The 19576-nt window shown below is 40.0% G+C and overlaps 1 protein-coding gene across 1 annotated transcript in view; it reads left to right on the forward strand.

Moving 5' to 3' along the window:
• Positions 1-805: 805 nt before the first annotated feature.
• The window catches only part of LOC138961002 (dentin sialophosphoprotein-like), a 22288-nt gene continuing 3517 nt past the window's right edge, over positions 806-19576 (forward strand). Inside the window, exons 1-2 of the mRNA XM_070332616.1 lie at positions 806-1255; positions 18777-18969. Of these exons, the coding sequence (XP_070188717.1) occupies positions 1201-1255; positions 18777-18969 (248 nt within the window). The 5' untranslated portion in view covers positions 806-1200. The remainder of the gene's footprint in view (positions 1256-18776; positions 18970-19576) is intronic.

Genomic DNA, 19576 nt, shown 5'->3' on the forward strand with positions numbered 1-19576 from the left:
TTAAATTTACAGGTGTTAAGAACAGAAAATGAGAAGATAAGGAATGGTTTACAAAGGGAAGAGTCTAGATAGAAGGGAGCCACCGTATGCAGATTGTATTTTTACGCCTTAATAATGTCCTTGTTTGAAGGTTATACTTATTTGCTTGTTACTCCTGGTTAGTTCATTTGTTGGTCTCTAGATCTGTCTTTCTTTCTTTTTTTATTCCTTTTTTCTTGATTTTTTTTCTCTCTCTTTCTCATTGTCTTATGTTTTTTATATTTAGTCAAGTTTTGATTTCTTTTGTTCGTTCGTTCGTTTCGAGGCGGACGTTCGTTCGTTCGTTCGTTCGTTCGTTCGTTCTTACTGTCTCTCTTTCATTCGTTCTTTTTTTTCTTCTGTCCCTTTTACTTTCTTTCTTTTTTTCTAGCAACAAGCTAACTAACTAACTAACTAACGAACTAAGACAAACACAAAGTACAGCCAGTAATGAAGTATACTTGCAAACCCTGTGTCTTGACATGAAGCTTTGATGACTGTGCGGTGAGCGGAGGTTGTTAAGGTAATTGCTATATAATGAGATCGAAGATACGAGATATACGTCGACCATCATATTGCCCTGCACTGAAATTACAGTAACTGCCCCATCAACAACCAACCAGTAATCATTCCTATAGCAGCTAACACTGAACGAGGGCAGCTAAATTGCCCCGACACCGGATGCCGTGCGCCTAGCCTCCATGCATTGACTATGCGCAGTCAACGCGTGCGATTATATGCGTCTTGTGTGTGAGAGGGGGAGAAGGAGAAGGGAAGGGCTAGTTCATGATTAGCGGCACATTCGCCGATGCACCGCATCCTCTCAGCTTCTGATATAAAAATCTGTTCTTTTGCTATCTTTGATCAGTCACTGACTTGAATGACTTTCGTTACAGACAGGAATTAGCTTGTCAGTTGTTTGCGTTTTGCATAGTCACCGTCGCAGACGGATGCTTAAAACTGGAAAGCACCGTAGTTCCGATTTGAATCTTAAAGATAATTTTTAACTTTGGTTGCAGTGAAAGCGTGCACATTTTCAGTTAAAAAAAACGTGACTTGTTTAGATTAAACCAAAAATATAATAAGGCATTTCTATTCCTTTGTATTCTATCTTCCGTTGAGAAAAAAAAGCCTCAAGAATTCTGCCTAACAGTGACAGTATTAATTCATCTTCTGGCGAAAATGGCTGACATTCCTGCCAGAGTGATTCTTCTCGCAATGCTGGGGAGCTGTATAGGTAAGTTCGTGTGTGTGTGTGTGTGCGTGTGTGTGTGTGTGTATGTGTGTGTGTGTGTCACGTGTGTGTGTGTGTCACGTGTATGTGTGTGTGTGTGTGTGCGTGTGTGTGTGTGTGTGTGTGTGTTAGTGTGTGTGCGTTAGTCAGTGTGTGATAGAGTATGTGTGTGTGTGCGTGTGTGTGTGTGTGTGTATGTGTGTGTGTGTGTGTGTGTGAATGCGTGTGTTTGCGTGTTTGTGTGTGTGTGTGTGTGTGTGTGTGTGTGTGTGTGTGTGTGTTTGTGTGAATGCGTGTGTGTGTGTGTGTGTTTTTCCTTTTCATTATTTTGTTATCCCCTTGCTTGGAAATTCTCCCACTGAGCTAGCAGCAATAAGAGCCGCGCTACCCACCACTGAGCTAGCAGCAGTAAGAGCCGCGCTACCCACCACTGAGGTGTGTGCGTATAATCAATCAGTCAATGGCAGAATGTCCGAGGTCTTACCACAGTGGTGACACGGGGGTGGGACATAGATACCGTCTCTGAGGCAGCACATAGTAGTTTACCCGTGTCCGCCCAGGTCTGAATTCGTACCCGAGACCCGAGGATCAAAAGTCGTAGTACCCTCCCTACTGAGCTACCAGGCCCCCTCGCCTCAAGAAGCGCGCAGGGTGTATTTTTCATATAAAATAATGACATCACTCACAACAAAATATTCAAGTGTGCAATACTTAGTTTAGTTATCACAGATAAATCGCGGTGGTGATTGTAGATTATGATTGCGTGCGTTGTGACTCTATCATGACCTGATTGTTCGCTCCCGGTAACAATGGAATCCGTCTGCATTCATTTTGTAAGATTCTGGATTCGATTTCCTTAGATCCAGTTTGATTCCAGTCTGGAACTGTATATGCAGACTCAGAGACGGTACCCATGTCCAGGGATGGCCAAATCGTCCGCCCGGTCGCCAGGGGCGAGTAACAATTCCGCCTGGCTAGTAGAAACCGCCTGGCAACTCGCCCGGCTGGCAAATGAAAATTCTGGTCAAAATAATGCGATCCTTTTAATTGTAAAATCGGCTTTTAAAGCCATATAAAAACTGCAGATCAACTGTGGTATGTACCGGGCCAGCGAAATTTCTGCCGGGCTAGTGACTTTCTTGAAGTTACTCGCCCGGCTGGCGAGTTACAAAATTTAGATTTGGCTAGCCCTGCATGTCCCATCCCGATTCCTCTCTGGCGCACGTCATAGACCCCGGTCAGTCTGCCAGAAGTGCAGTTGGCTGGTTACACCTCAACACCCAGCGTGACTCTGTTGCTGCTAGCTTTTCACTGAGAGGTAACGAACCGAATTTCCCAGTGGTGAAATGAAAATGACAAAAATTAATGTTGTCAAAGTTGCCAGAAAACGGGCAGTTTTAAAATGCAAACCCCGTATTATCATTGAAGAGCTAAAGCCTGTACTTAATTGGGCGAAGTCGACTGCACATAGCTTTAGTACTGAGTATTTGGTAAAACGTATTCGCGAAGTCTACTTCGGGCTTGATTAATGACAGCCCTTAAAACGTCATGTATGTAAGTCTCTCTCTCTCTCTCTCTCTCTCTCTCTCTCTCTCTCTCTCTCTCTCTCTCTCTCTCTCTCTCTCTCTCTCTCTCTCTCTCTCTCTCTCTCTCTCTCTACCAATTTGTGTTGATTTGACACTTGTCGGGTTGATTTTGATGGTAATCTGATTGATTTTTGAGTGACTGTCATATGACCCCCGTCCAAAATCTTCTATTCAAAAAGTGCCCTGAATATCCAAGTCCTTCTACATCGTATAGAGATCGAATTTATCTGATTTGTTTTTATTGTTGGTGTTAAAAGGGAAACCAAAATTAATCTTGTTCTTACCTCTTTATTTCTTTTTTTTAAGCGATAGGAAATGGGTCCTGGAAAACATTCTTTGACGTTAAAATGTAACAGGATATGCTGAGAGAACAGTTTTAGACTTTAAACTTTAATCGAAATGTAACAGAATAGTTATGCTGAGACAACATGTTTAGACTTTTGTCAGTGATCTTCAGACCAACAAGAAAATAATTATGGGTCAGTAGTTTTAGCTTCGAAATGCGTAGGTATATGATTGTGAGGGGGGGAGGGGGGGAGGGGACAGTAGTGTAAGAGGGAAAGGAGAAAGAAAATATGGAGCTTCTGTGCAACGTCTGATTGAAGTGTCGATTAGCTTAAGTTCATGCTGGCAGACACAACCTCATCCTCTTGCAATCTCTTATGACACTGATTCAGGTTTCAACAAATCAATATATTGAGAGAAAAACTGTTGTTGAAGTCAGCACAAACACTTCCCAGATATAAATTGAAAACTGTCGGCAAGTGAACATTTATTTTGACATTTCGAACATTTTGGACTCTATGTGTTTCCCAAACTGTACTTTAAATAAAATGCTTTTGCAAAAATACAAACAAATAAAACAGAAGTGAATATTTGTTTAACGAAAGCTTTTCTCTGTGCAAATTCTCTGTAAGTACCTTTGGAGTTGAATTTCCACAAACTTGAAATTTCCAAACTCGAAAATTAAGAATGATTTTGTTCGGTTGCATGTTCTTTAGAATATTTTGCCCTTCTGAGTTGAATTTCCAAAAACCTGGTTGTTAGACCCCAAGCTAGCCCGGTGTATTCAGAAGCTCCTCATTTCCAAACTTGAAACGATAGAATGAAATTGTTCTTTTGCATGTTCTGTGGAATGTTATGCTCTAGTAAATGACGTTTAAGCTCTGTCACAAATATCTATTTAGCTGACTTTCCAGTAGCTTCTGTGGCGAGTATTTTTTAGTCTTGCTTTGTCTCAGAATAACGTTGTGAAAGTGTACATGAAGATGTAAGTGTTTGGTCCCTGTCTCTGTCTGTCTCTGTCTCTGTCTCTGTCTCTCTCACTCTCTCGTTCTTAGTATTCTCTCTCTCTCTCTCTCTCTTTCTCTCTCTCTCTCTCTCTCTCTCTCTCTCTCTCTCTCTCTCTCTCTCTCTCTCTCTCTCTCTCTCTCTCTCTCTCTCTGAAATGATGAAGAAATGAAATGGCAAACACACATAAGCAACCTCTGCAAAGTGTTATCAAGGAATTTGTATTTGTTGTCAAAACTCAAACATTATGCGAAGTCTGAAACATTAAAAATGTTCGTTCATGCTCATATAATGCCTCATATTAATTTTGCTTCGACATTGTGGGATGGCTGCAGCGATGTTCACTTATTAAAACTCAATTCTTTGTACCGTCGTGCTGCAAAACTTATCCTGTATGAATCGCACATGTCTACAGAAATGAAGTTAAACATCCTTAATTTCCTTCCCCTAAAAACCCACCTTGCATACAATAAGGCTGTCTTTATGTATAAAGTAGTTCATGGTGATGTGCCCAGTTATGTGCAATCCTATTTTACACATGTTACGAAGAGGTATGGGTCTCAAAATTTACTTCCTCCAATTCCTCGTATAGATCTTTATAAATCCAGCTTAGCTTTTTCAGGATCATCTCTGTGGAATTCTTTGCCAATAGAAATCAAACGATCCGCATCATTAAAGGCCTTTAAAAGGCAGTTGCACACATATTTGAGCACACTATAAACTGCCCCTGATGTCTAGTTTCCATTGTGTACTCGGATAATGTATCAATGCTCTTAAGTGTTTTGTTTTTTATGTTTATACTCGACCATTATTTTGATGTTTTACTAGTTTAATACGTTGATTAGATACTGTTCATTTTAGGTATGAAATGATAGCATGTGCTTGTGTGTAGATATGCGAGCGCACGCTCGCGCGCGCGAGCATGTGTGTGTGTAGTGCTTGTGTGTAGATATGCGAGCGCACGCTCGCGCGCGCGAGCATGTGTGTGTGTATATGTGTGTGTGTGTGTGTGTGTGTGTGTGTGTGTGCATGTGTGTGTGCATGTGTGTGTGTGTGTGCATGTGTGTGTGTGTGTGTGTGTGTGTGAGTCTATGTGTGCATGTGTGTGTGTATACGTGGGTGTGGATGTATGTGTGTGTATGTGCGCAGTCTTTGCTTTCGTTTACAATTATTCTCTGTATATGTTCCAAGGACAGGTTGGAAGATTAGGCTAAGCCTAAAACCTTTATCCTTATGTAATAAAGTTCTGAGTTCTGAGTTCTGAGTTCTCTCTCTCTCTCTCTCTCTCTCTCTCTCTCTCTCTCTCTCTCTCTCTCTCTCTCTCTCTCTCTCTCTCTCGTTCTTAGTATTCACACAATCATTGTCATCGTATTGTCCCTTTATTTTCTCCTCTATTGCTTCTTCTCTTTGGCTTGAAACATTGTTCACTGTGGAACGTAATGGACAGTAAATGTCTGCTAGAGAGGGACAAACAACACACCGAGACCTCTCCATTTGTGAGAACCACCTCCTTGTTGTTGTAGTAGTAGTAGTAGTTGTTGTAGTTGTAGTTGTTGTTGTTGTTGTTGTTTTTGTTGTTTTTGTGGATGCCCCTGCTATTGTTGATGTTGCTGCTACTGCATCTGTTGTTGCTGTTGCATCAAATATAGAAACACGGCTGAAATTTGAGACTTTTCCAAAAGAATAATCTAGGTTGGATACCAGCCAGCCCTGTTGTTGTTGTTGTTGTTGTTGTTGTTGTTGTTGTTGTTGTTGTTGTTGTTGTTGTTGGTGGTGGTGGTGGTGGTGGTGGTGTATGTTGTGTGTTGTTGTTGTTGTTGATTTTGTTTTGTTGTTGTTGTTTGGGGGAGGTGGCAGGGCAACAAAACCAGCTTTACCAGCCTTTCGTATTGTTGATTTAGTTATGTGTTGACCGTGACCAAGATCACGTGACCTTCCGACGTCATTTCCGTTTACCTTTTTCATTGAAACTATGTCGCCTCTTAGTTCCCAGCGAGAGTCGGTCGGTGACTGTGTACCAGCGGTCATCACCGGCCCTTGGGGTCAATAAGACCACTTAGAGAAACGACGGTGACGTCTTTGTACTTATCTCTCGCATTCCATGTGAGGGAGGAACTAGCTCTTCACTTACGAGTTATTCAACTTGAAGAACTTTGCGCACTTCCCACGTCAGACATTTGCAAAACTATAGCGACTGAAAAAAAGCTGAGATTTATTTCCGAACTCCTCCTCCACGATGTACGCACACTGACACGAGCTCGCACACACACACACACACACACACCTACAAACACGCACACATATGCACGCACGCACGTATGTACACACGCACGCACGCACAAGAAAAGTTAGTTTTGGGGAACGTTAAATGTTGGATGAAACGAAACATTCACGCATACGGCTACCTAATGCCAGAGTTTTGGTCTTTGCAGTGCACAGACTCACAAATAATTACTATTAGCTCTTTCAAAGTATTGTCATAAGTAAAATTTGCTAAATTATGTCATGAATGGATGTACAAATGTTTCTCCCACACGCGCAAGCATGCATACAAATGCACACACACAATCCCAAACCAGTCCCCTCAAGGACAATTTCCTCTATCAAAAGTCACGATGACCCGTACGTCATTACTAAATTAACACCTAATCAACAGAAGGCCGCAGCCAGCTCTTCCATTACAACTCATTGACTCAATTCCATTAAAACAAAAAAGTATAATTATCTGTTCAGAATATTTTTGTTGCATCTCCCAGAATTGCTGATTTCTTTTCCTCGCACTTTCATTCTAGTCTTCTTTTTGGTTGCCCGTAAATTCTCCCTCAACACGCACCCTTTAATTTCCTCTCTTTTGCTTTAGTTCCCCACCCCACCCGCAGAATTTGTTCTTGTGGATTCATTCTTGTCAAGTCCACCATAATGGTGGGGTGTGTAATATTGTAATGTTTTGGTCACGTAGTATAAGCTTGTTTGCTTGAGTCCGTGTCCTCGCTGTATGCTGTTAATTCAGTGTAACATGTCATGTATTTTGCATAATGTTTTGTTAAAAGCAACTCATTTACCAAGAACACGCAACGTGCGTGCAACACGTGCGTTAAACGGCAGGGTGTCCCAGTTTCTGACGCGAAAGGTGACAGGGGTGTGGGATCGTTCATTATCATTAGCTGCACCACTTGGGATTATGAGCACTCCCCTTGACACTTGCCATGTTTCGTGCACCGGCGTCCGTTTCGTGGCCTCTGCGCTGAATACCGTGAGAAATGATATATCGTCATGGAATTCAAAACCCCTGTATCTTAAATTTTGCTGTTTTGAGTATAACGAGAAAAAAAAAAGTTTTGAAAAAATCACCGCATCAAATGGAACTTCAAGATACAAGATACAAGATACAAGATATTTATTCACCAATTTTGCAAAAGGATTTCATCTTGGCACGGCACGGTAAAAATAAAATAAAAACCAACCAGACACATATGCAGACACACATCACCATGCATGCATACATACGTACATTACACTGTCATGCACACACAGACACAACTCACACACACACACACACACACACACACACACACACACACACACACACACACACACACACACACACACACACAATTATTTACATTCTCACACATAACCAGCCACATATCTACATCACAAATTCACAATTTTGCAATACCAATAGCTGTCTAAATGTGTATTATTGTCAGATGTTAAAGATATTCGATACCATTTTGAAAATATTGCGATATAGGAGCTTTTTATCCAAAGGAGTCATCCAGAATTGGTATCATGTATTGTACGTGTTTTCCCTGTTGTCACCTAACCTTCGGTGGCCACTTTCATGGTGTAGTTTTGCAACCGATGCGCTCCTCTAAGTGGTTATTTTCAATTCATATAGCTGAGAAAAAAAAATTAAACTGAAAATACAACAGTAGCAACCTCGTATCTTCCATGTTATGACGTAGTTTCCGTCCCAGTGTGGCACGAAAACCTCGTAATTGTTTTTGTGTGTTTTTTTTGTGTGTGTGGGTTGGTTTTTTTTTTTTTTTTTTTTTTTGTTTGGGGGGGGGGGGGGGGGGTCGCTTGAAAGAAATGAAGATACAAGTTTTCTTCACGAAAACTTTTTCTCACTTTAGAAAGCAGTTGGAGATACGAGCTTTTCTCATCGCACGGGCAAAGAAGTAAGGGAGCTATTCTATTGTTTTAGTTCCAAAACCTCCAAAATTGAGATACGAGGTTTTCGAATTGTAGCAAGGTTGTTCTGCTTTGAAAGCTTTATGATTTTGTTACTGTCATGTTTGCTTCGTTGAACTTTTAATCGACGTGGCCCTAATGCTGATCGAATGTCGTGAGAAATGTTATGAGATCTCTGTTCACACACAACAGTGTTGAAATATATACAACCGAAGCTTTAGATTTGTTCCGTCTGACTGCATGATAATCGTTTCTCGTTTATCTTTGCACGAGAAAACATGGTTAAAATGGATGGTTTCATTTGAACGTTGTTCCAAAACAAAAGAAGTAATCCATTGACCTTTTCCTTTTCAACCGTGTTCGTGAATAGTTTTTGTTTGGATTAAAATAAAATATATATGTATCTATATATATCCGGCCTTATTCAGCACTCACACAAAAATGCTTCTTATCTGTAACTGCCTATTAAAAATACTGAGATGGTGATTGAATCGAACAGGAAGGACTAGACGGGGCCCGCGCAATGGCGTGGTGGTAAGACATCGGCCGCCTGGTGGGTTGAGAGTGGAGATTTGTCCAATCTCCCATGTCAACTTATGTGCAGACCTGCTAGTGACTTAACCCCCTTCGTGTGTACACGCAAGCACAAGACCAAGTGCGCACGGAAAAGATCCTGTAATCCATGTCAGAGTTCGGTGGGTTATAGAAACACAAAAATACCCAGCATGCCTCCCCCGAAATCGGCGTATGCAGCCTGAATGGCGGGGTAAAAACGGTCATACACGTAAAAATCCACTCGTGCTAAAAACATGAGTGAACGTGGGAGTCTAAGCCCATGAACGAAGAAGAAGAAGAAGAAGAAGAAGAAGAAGAAGAAGAAGAAGAAGAAGAAGAAGAAGAAGAAGAAGAAGAAGAAGAAGAAGAAGAAGAAGGACTGAGCCCTGAGACTTGTCCACACATCTTGATCTCCACACTTTGTTGTGCTTCCTGTGAACTGCTTTTAAATTTGGAATACATTATTGCTGTGTAGTGCATATCAAAAAGCTACACGGAAATGCATGAACTTTTTTTTTTTTTAACTTTCCGAGTGATGCAAGTGTATTGCCTTATATAATATATTTTGCAGTTTTTACAGCCTTTGTTCGTAAGTTTCTGCTTGAAAATATCTGAACCTTAGTTTTATACACGATTCCATTGGAACTGGGAATATTTCGGGATAGTTTCGTTTTTGAGTTTATTTAATTTTTGTTGTTTGTGTGTTCATTTTTGACAAAACAGAAACAAAAACAAAACAAAACAAAACAAGGCGCCAAACACAAAAACATATATCTGATATTGGACATAAGAATATAATTATATTCCTAATGTTGCACAAATAAAAAATCCGAATACATTTTTTTTTTTACAAATTCTTTATATGATTTGGTAAATTGTTTTTATTAAGTTTGTTCGTTTGTATGGCTGTTTTTGTTGCTGTTTTTTCTAAGTTTTTTGCTTCTTATTCTTTTTTTTCTTCACGAAGTGCAATCTATATTTTACACTACCAGCTCAGTGCAATCTTAAAAAGAAAACAAACATGGATTGTGTTGCAATGCTTTCTACTTTTCCTTTAGCCCGTCAAGCTGAGTGGAGCAAGGGAAATAATGTCTCCATCACGACTCAATATCCGTAAAGATTAGTGTTCAAACAAAAAGTTGAATGCTGGCCGTTTTTAACTCGCCAAGCTGAGTTAAAACATACAAAAGAGTTTCTTCATCACGAAACAGTATCCGTAAAGGTCGTCCTTGATAGGCGATTTTCAGCCTTCTTCCTATGAACACCCACGCGAAAACAGGATTTGATTGGTAGACGTCGACAATCGACGTATAATTCGCCTTTTCCCAAGAGAAACACCTGTGGCCCTATCTATGGTAATACCTGAAAGACAAATATCCCAGGGGACATGGGTCATACTTATTCATTTATGTGTTTACTTACTTTATCTGTTTGTGTCTGTTTTTGTTGTTGTTGTTGTCTTTCTTTTCTTTCTTTTTTCACTTTATTTCTTTCTTTGTTTCCTTCTTTGTATCTTTCTTTCTTTGTTTCCTTCTTTGTACCTTTCTCTCTTTGTTTCCTTCTTTGTACCTTTCTTTCTTTGTTTCCTTCTTTGTACCTTTCTCTCTTTGTTTCCTTCTTTGTACCTTTCTTTCTTTGTTTCCTTCTTTGTACCTTTCTTTCTTTGTTTCCTTCTTTGTACCTTTCTTTCTTTGTTTCCTTCTTTGTATCTTTCTTTCTTTGTTTCCTTCTTTGTACCTTTCTTTCTTTGTTTCCTTCTTTGTACCTTTCTTTCTTTGTTTCCTTCTTTGTATCTTTCTTTCTTTGTTTCCTTCTTTGTACCTTTCTTTCTTTGTTTCCTTCTTTGTACCTTTCTTTCTTTGTTTCCTTCTTTGTATCTTTCTTTCTTTGTTTCCTTCTTTGTACCTTTCTTTCTTTGTTTCCTTCTTTGTACCTTTCTTTCTTTGTTTCCTTCTTTGTATCTTTCTTTCTTTGTTTCCTTCTTTGTACCTTTCTTTCTTTGTTTCCTTCTTTGTACCTTTCTTTCTTTGTTTCCTTCTTTGTATCTTTCTTTCTTTGTTTCCTTCTTTGTACCTTTCTTTCTTTGTTTCCTTCTTTGTACCTTTCTTTCTTTGTTTCCTTCTTTGTATCTTTCTTTCTTTGTTTCCTTCTTTGTATCTTTCTTTCTTTGTTTCCTTCTTTGTATCTTTCTTTCTTTGTTTCCTTCTTTGTACCTTTCTTTCTTTGTTTCCTTCTTTGTACCTTTCTTTCTTTGTTTCCTTCTTTGTACCTTTCTTTCTTTGTTTCCTTCTTTGTATCTTTCTTTCTTTGTTTCCTTCTTTGTACCTTTCTTTCTTTGTTTCCTTCTTTGTATCTTTCTTTCTTTGTTTCCTTCTTTGTACCTTTCTTTCTTTGTTTCCTTCTTTGTACCTTTCTTTCTTTGTTTCCTTCTTTGTACCTTTCTTTCTTTGTTTCCTTCTTTGTATCTTTCTTTCTTTGTTTCCTTCTTTGTATCTTTCTTTCTTTGTTTCCTTCTTTGTATCTTTCTGTCTGTCTGTCTGGGTTTTTTCTTTTCTTTTTTCTTTGTTTCTTTGTTTGTTTCTTTGTTTCTTTTGTTCCTTTTTCTTTGTTTGTTTGTTTCGATCTTCCTTTATTCCTTTCTTGGTCAACCAGTCGGTTCATCTGAGCTGCATATTCTTTCTTTCTTTCTTTCATCTTCCCTTTCTTTTTGTCTTTCTTTGTCTTTTTTTTCTGCAGCAAACTCACCGAAGAAAACAAAGAAAACTTTCACCGATGACCTCCCCCCACCAAAAAAAACAAAAAACCGAGAAAAAAACCGAAAAAAACCCACCCCCAAAAAAACATGACTGTCCATTTGACCATCGTTGACATGCCGAAAGACACAGCTTCGCAGTGAAACAATGTCGCACAAATCAGAAATTCCCTCGTGAAATGACCGCTATGCATAGTGTGACGATTATAAGGGCTCTGCACACAGAACGGCCTGAAGTATTGCTCTGTACCCGAATCGATTGCGCACTGAGTATGGTCTTAAACATTTCATGGAGGGGACAGTATTGCTGCAATCTCTCAGTATATGCGACGGTGGCGGTAGCACCAGCAATAAAAACAACTTCACAGGGCTGATTCTGGCTCCGATGGGAATTGTATGTAACACCTGCAATATGTGGTTATTGTTTCCGAATCACGTGATCATGTGGTTGCCCCGCCGCGCCTTCTTTCTTTCTGTTTGTTTGTCTTTCTGTCTCTGTGTTTCTTTCTCTGTCTCTCTGTCCCTCTCTCTCTGTCTGTCTGTCTGTCTGTCTGTCTCTCTCTCTCTCTCTCTCTCTCTCTCTCTTTTTGTGTGTGTGTGTGTCAAAGAAAGTGTACCTACTATCTAGAATCAAACACTTCCTGAACTCCAACACCAGGAAGTTATTCTTTATTGCTCATATTCAGTCTGTAATTGATTATGCATCTACTTTATGGGACTCAGCAAGTGATAATTCCATAAAGCCACTTAGATTATATAAAAGAGCACTAAACGTACTATTACTCAAGCAGACTACTCTCACCGAGCTAGATTACATGAACTTAGGGATCCTACCTCTAAAGTTAAGGATGACTTATAACAAAGGAATCCTGAGGCATACAATTATCTCTGGAAATCTACCCGAAACAAATTTGTTCAAAGTTCTCCTTGAAGAATTCACACCTCTTTATGAAATGTAACACTCCTCTTCCTAGGATAGACCGTTTTAAATCTTGTCTAGTTTTCCCAGGTAGCAGCCTCTGGGACGCTCTTCCGAATGTCCTGAGGCAATCTACCAGCACAGATTCTTTTAGGAGCAAATATGCATCCCATTTAATGAAATTAATAAGCACATAAATCTTCTGATTGGTATGTTCCCTTCGGATACTGTTGCTTATTTTCAAATTACCATTTATTTTTGACAAGTTTGTGATGATTGTTCTCAATGTCCTTTATTTTGCTGAGCTATTGCATCGTTGCAAAATATGCTGAATTTGCTTTTATATTGCTCTTTCTTGCTTTGCACCTAGTCTTGAAAACATCATTTTGAATTACAATAGTTCCATATAATGTGCTTTATGTACATACAATCATGTTGTTTGTTGTTGTTTGTTTTTAGTGGTTTGTTGTTTGTTGTTGTTGTTGTTGTTGTCTCTCTCTCTCTCTCCCGTCGCGATATAACCTTGAACGGTTGAAAACGACGTTAAACACCAAATAAAGAAAGTCTCTCTCTCTCTCTCTCTCTCTCTCTCTCTCTCTCTCTCTCTCTCTCTCTCTCTCTCTCTCTCTCTCTCTCTCTCTCTCTCTCTCTCTCTCGTGCGTGTCAAGGTCATACCCGTGCGCAGCAAGTGTTGTGAGCTCTGCAAGTTTCTCTAATTTTCAAGGTATTTCCAAAGACATTGCTTCCAAGATTTTGCAAGGTTGTATGTGATGCCATCATGCCTTCGTCAGCACTGGAGTTTCGCTCAGTGTGCGGCGGATTCAACCATGTTTTTATTGGATTCATGTTCAAGAGGGCGAAGAAGAAAGCCGCCATGTTTCTGACTGTATACACACTTCGAAACAGGGTAGACGGTGTCACCTTTGGATTGCTCCTGTCTCTGCTGTTCTGGGGTGGATGGCTCATGCAATGTGGCGACGTGGAGAAGAATCCAGGACCAGGCCCAGAGTTAAGACAGACACGATTGGGTTCCTCACAGAGTACCTCACAGAGCCAGGACCCAACGCTGAAAGACGTCATGACTATGCTCCGAAGTATGAACAGTAAATTTGACGACATGTCGGGCGACGTGAAGAACCTTCGTGAAAGTTATGTGACCTTGCAGGAGGAAGTGAAAGATCTAAAGGAAGAGGTGTCTGAACTTCAGAATCAGAATGGACAGCTCCAAGAATACAACATAAGCTTAGAAAAACGTTTGGGTGACATGGAGAAGAAAACAGACGATCTAGAATGTCGTTCCAAGCGCAATAACATCATTATTCACGGGATGGAAAGAAGGAAGGACGAGACATCAGACGAGTGTGAAGCTGTGCTGAAAGAAATGATTACGGACAAGCTTGAACTATCAGAGGACGTGCAGTTTGACAGAGTGCATCGTCTTAGTGCCAAGCCAAACTCACCGGTGATTGCGCGCTGTACTTTCTACCAGGACAAAGTGAAGATGCTGAGAGCAAAACGGAAGCTACAAGGGAGCCAGATCTTCATTGGCGAGGATTTCTCCATGCGCGTGAGGGATATAAGACGCAAGTTGTTACCGCATCTGAAGCTAGCCAGGTCAGAAGGTAAAAGGGCTACGATGGTGTTTGATCACCTTCTGATAGAAGGTAAGAAGCATGTACTGGATGCCGATGGAGAGGTTCTTAAAGAATTAAGATAGGAAGGTGGCCGCCCTGATAGTGATACCACACAAAAAACGAAAAAGACTGTGAATAAGAAAATTGTTCCTGTGGTACGAAATAAGAGGGGAGATAGACCTGAAGCGACACCGGGTTTGACTGAAGCCAGTGCACGTGAATTTTCCGTGACTGGTGACATCACTGTCACAAACTTACGCGCAGGCCAGCCGTGTGCTACGGACAGTGATATTGAAAGTGTTCGTGTCACAGGGGCTCAGTGGCAGACCAGCGAATGTGTTTTGGCACTTGACAGTGGTGAAACGCCGCCGAATGGTGATAGTGACGACAATAGTTCTGTAGACAGCGCTGCTGTAGACGATACCTGTAATCTAGTCTCGGACACCCAGACAATTATTATGATAGAGGATACACCAAATATAACTGATAATAGAAACGGCCGTGTAACCAATAGGCCTACTGCATTTACCCATTATCGTGACTGTCCAACCCCTCGCACTGCAAAAGACATGGATGATAGCGGCATTTATATTGCTTGTGGTTGGAATGTGTACGAGGATAAAGTTATACATGAAATGGATAGCAGCAGTTTATACGATACACGTATGTCTAGCAATGATAGTTGTATGCTTCATATGAACAAGCGTGCGGTCGAGAGTGGGGAGGGGGGAAGTGAGGGAGAAAGTGAAAACGAGAGTGGAAGTGAGCAAGAACAGGGTGAAATTGATGGGGGTGGTGAGAATAGTGACGGTGATGACGAGGTGGTGGATGCGTCAAATTTAAATGGCACTGATCGATCTGATGACGTTGAAAATTCTTTTAACTCATTATCTTTTCTTCATTGGAATGTTTGCGGTATCTTGTCAAAATTAGACGATCCCGAGTTTGTCGATTTTCTCTCTTCTTATGACATTGTCTGTCTAGTAGAGACGTTTGTTCTAACTTTCGAGTCATGTCTTTTTAATGACCATACGGTTTTCGTCAAGCCAGCAGTCAAATTGACGCGGCAGGGAAGATGTTCGGGTGGGGTGATATGTCTAATACGGAATAATATTATCCCTCACGTAACACAGTTGGAAAGTGATAGCCACTACTTCCTTTCGTTTGTTCTGCATAAAGAGTACTTTAGGTTCACTAAGGACATTTTGCTTCTCTGTGCATACATCCCACCTGAACATTCACCGTATTATACTGCTTTTGATTTTGAAAATGGAATAAATATTTTAGAATCATGCTTGGCGGATAGTCTTTTGTCTTTGGATGATGTAGATGTAATCATATGTGGTGACCTGAATTCTAGGACCTCGGATATTACACCTGATTACGTTGACGAACAGGATTTATATGTACACGTTAGTAAAGTGGATTTGCTTGAGACAAAAAGGTCCTCCGAAGATAAAATCTTGAACAATTACGGGAAAAAATTGCTTTGTATGTGTACTGGTTTCGGATTGTGTATTCTGAATGGAATGTGTCAAGGTGACCTTCGTGGACGATACACATTTATTTCTGATAGTGGAAGCAGTGTGAATGACTACTTTTTGATGTCTGTAAATCTATTTGAAGCAGCTGCGAATAATTGCAAGTTAAATGTTTTAGAGCGTATTGAATCAGACCATATGCCGGTGGGGTTGGTTCTGCATGATAAAAGATGTATGCCAAATGCCATTATGAATGAAGCTGGTTGTGAGGTTGACGAATTTGTTGTCAAATACTGTTGGAAAACTGAATGTGCGGCTGCCTTCTCCTCTTTAATGAATTCAGGTGATGTACAGTACGAACTTGTCAATGCTGCTGCCTTAATTGAGAATGATGTTAACGCCGCACTGAACAAGTTTAATGATGTCATAAAACAGCAAGGTGAATGCATGAAAAAAAGAATGTCAATAGGTGGTAAGTCGTTACAGAGAGAATGGTTTGACCATGAATGTCAAACAGCAAAAAGGCATGTCCGTAAGATGTTACATAAATGTAGAAAATCAAAAGATGTTCTGGATAAAAATATATATTGCATTGCTAGGCGTGAATATAAATACCTGATCGTTATGAAAAAGAAAAGCTATAACGCTGGTCTACTCGCTGACTTGAGCAGCTCAGTAAAATCGCAGAAACTATTTTGGGAAACTATGAAGAAACTTTCACGGAGGAAAACGCAGCCGCGTCATAACATTACTCTAGATGATTGGTTCCAACATTTTAAGAATGTATTAGAGAAGGACACACATGTAGCTATAGTGGACGTCGTTGATGGGGCTGTGGATGAAAATGCTGATGTTAATGATGAAGGAAATGATGATGATGTTGTTGAACATGTATTAGATAGACCGATTTCGAAAGAAGAAGTCACTCTTGCAATTAGAAAGCTGAAGAACGGAAAGTCTGCTGGTCCAGATGGGCTGATTGGTGAGTTTTTCAAGCATTCGGGTGAGGCTGTGGTGGTGTTTTTAGTAAGGTTGTTTAATGTCTTGTTTGATAGTGGTTTTTACCCGGACAACTGGAAGGAATCAATAATCTTGCCTCTGTTTAAGAAAGGTCAGATAAATGACACCAATAACTACAGGGGAATATCACTGTGTGATGTCAGCAGTAAATTATATAGCTCCATAATTAATAACAGATTGCAGGAATGGATTAGCATAAATGATATTACTGGTGAACATCAAGCTGGATTTAAAAAAGATCATTCAACAGTTGACCATATCTTTACACTCCTGGCGGCCATTCAGAAACAGTTTACAAATAACAGAAAATTGTATGTCGCATTTGTTGACTTTGAGAAGGCATTCGATTCGATTTCTAGGAAACTTCTGTGGCCTGTACTTATGAAAAACGGTATTAGAGGAAAATTGCATCGTTGTGTGAAAAGCATGTATTTGGATGTGAAAGCTAAAATAAGATGTGGCGCTAAATTTACTGATGTAATCAATTGTACATATGGGGTAAAACAAGGTGATGTATGTAGCCCTGTGTTGTTTTCGTTATTCATTAATGAATTAGCTTTGGAAGTAATGGAAAATGGAAAACATGGTGTGACATTTGATTTTGTTGAATTTTTCATATTGCTTTTTGCTAATGACATTGTATTGCTCTCCACAACTGTTGTTGGCCTGCAAAGACAGCTGAATAATATGTACAATGCAGCTTCTCGATTGGAGTTGAAAGTTAACATGAACAAAACTAATATTATTGTTTTCCGTAAAGGAGGATATTTAGCTAGTTGTGAAAAATGGAATTATGGTGCAGATAGAGTTGTTGTTGTTAACGCTTATAAGTATTTAGGAATATTTTTTTCCACGAGACTCAGTTTTAATGTTTCCTGTCAAGATTTGGTGAGTAGGGGTAAACGGGCAGTGTTTGGTATACTCCGTGGCGTGTGTTGCACAAGCTAGAGAGTAGTTCTTACACATTGTTTACAAAATTGTTTGATTCTCAAGTCCAACCGATTGTGCAATATGGTGCTGAGATTTGGGCTTTCCAAAAAGGTACTGAAATAGAAAGACTACACTTATTCGCCATGAAACGATTCCTACATGTAGACATGAGAACACCAAACGACCTTGTGTATGGTGAATTGGGAAGATTCCCAATATATCTAAACTCATATGTAAAGTGCATTACATATTGGCTAAAACTAACAAGAATGGAAAATTCTAAGATCCCATGTAAAGCATACAAAGTTCTCTATAATTTAGATTGTAATGGCAAGATTACATGGGCGACGGATGTTCGAAAGTGTTTGTTCTCTCATGGGTTTGCAGATGTATGGTACAACCAAGGGGTGGACAGTATTGGTGGTTTTCTAAAATGTTTCAGACAGCGATTGATAGATTGCAGATGGCAAGACTGGAACGACCATATGCAAAGCAGTGATCGATTTTCTACATACAGATTGTTTAAGACCGGAAGCAGTACTGAAACGTATATAGATATGGAAATGAACAGCTATGTGAAAAGTGCATTAACTAAATTCAGGTTCGGTGTATCGGATCTTGCTGTACACAGGTGTAGGTATAGTGTACGGAGTGAGGAAGATTTGTTGTGTCGTCTGTGTAAATTGGCTGAAGAAAATGAAATACATTTTATGTTCTGCTGTCCTGCACTACGTGACCTAAGAGTATTATTGATAAAGCCAAAATATTATAACCATCCATGTATGTACCGATATACTTTGCTTATGTCTACTGGAAATGTCAGTCAAATATCCAAATTAGCACAATATATTTATCAGGGAATGAAAAGATTAATCACTGTGACATGATCTATGTACACATGTATTACTGTTTGATGTATACAAATTTGGGTCATTTATGAAACACAATATTTGCTATGATTATGTTGTATATGGACGCATACCCTTCAGAAGGGGCTCTGGCCTAAAACTGAATAAACTTTCGTATTCGTATTCGTATTCGTATTCTCTCTCTACACAGACTCAATACGTCTAGGGAAAACAACGCTGCGCTCCCCATAACACCAGCAGCCATTGAAAGCGCACAGACATCTTAACATTAATGTACACTTCTATTTACAGGATATTCAATCGCGCGAAGTGTGCCGACGTCGGACGACCTCAGTGACGATGGTGCTGGTGTGACGCACAACTCTATGACGTCAGATGTCGTTAGATGTGACGAAGCAGGCTGTGCCTACGACATGCACCTGTACTGTTTGAGCAATGGCGTCATCGTCACGGGGTCCTGTTCTCTTAAAAAGACGCTGTGCACGTAAGGCATTCTTCTGTCCTCAGACTTTCTTCTTTTTCTTCTCTTTTTGGGGGGTGGAAGGGGGGGGGGGCGTGGGATGTTGGGGGATGGGGAGTGTGTGTGTGTGTATGTGTGTGTGTGTGTGTGTGTGTGTGTTTTGGGGTGTTGCTTTTTTGTTGTTTGTTTGTTTGTTTGTATGTTTGTTTGTCGATGTACCAGTACATATAGTGTCTGAACTTATGTTGTAGAATATGTTATTATTCAGTGCCGAGCTGCCAATGCGAGTTTCCCATGGCTAGCTAACAAGAAGCTTCTGTATTTTATATTATTACCGTTATTCTGACAGTTACTTCAACGAGTTACAGAGAAAATTATCTACCACCAATGTCCATCACTCTCACACACACACACTCACAAAACACACACACACACACACACACACACTCACTCATGCATATCCAGGCCACGCGCACGAGCAAAACACTCAATATAAAGGTACGACATCTATTGTTAGTGCCGAACTGGCAACAAGTTAGAGTAAAAATAATGCACTTTGCCACAAACTGTGAAATTCAGTCAAATTAATTTGTTTTATTCCAACACACACACTCACACACAAACTCACATG

The sequence above is a fragment of the Littorina saxatilis genome, linkage group LG3, assembly GCF_037325665.1.
Source record: "Littorina saxatilis isolate snail1 linkage group LG3, US_GU_Lsax_2.0, whole genome shotgun sequence".
Lineage (NCBI taxonomy): Eukaryota > Metazoa > Mollusca > Gastropoda > Littorinimorpha > Littorinidae > Littorina > Littorina saxatilis.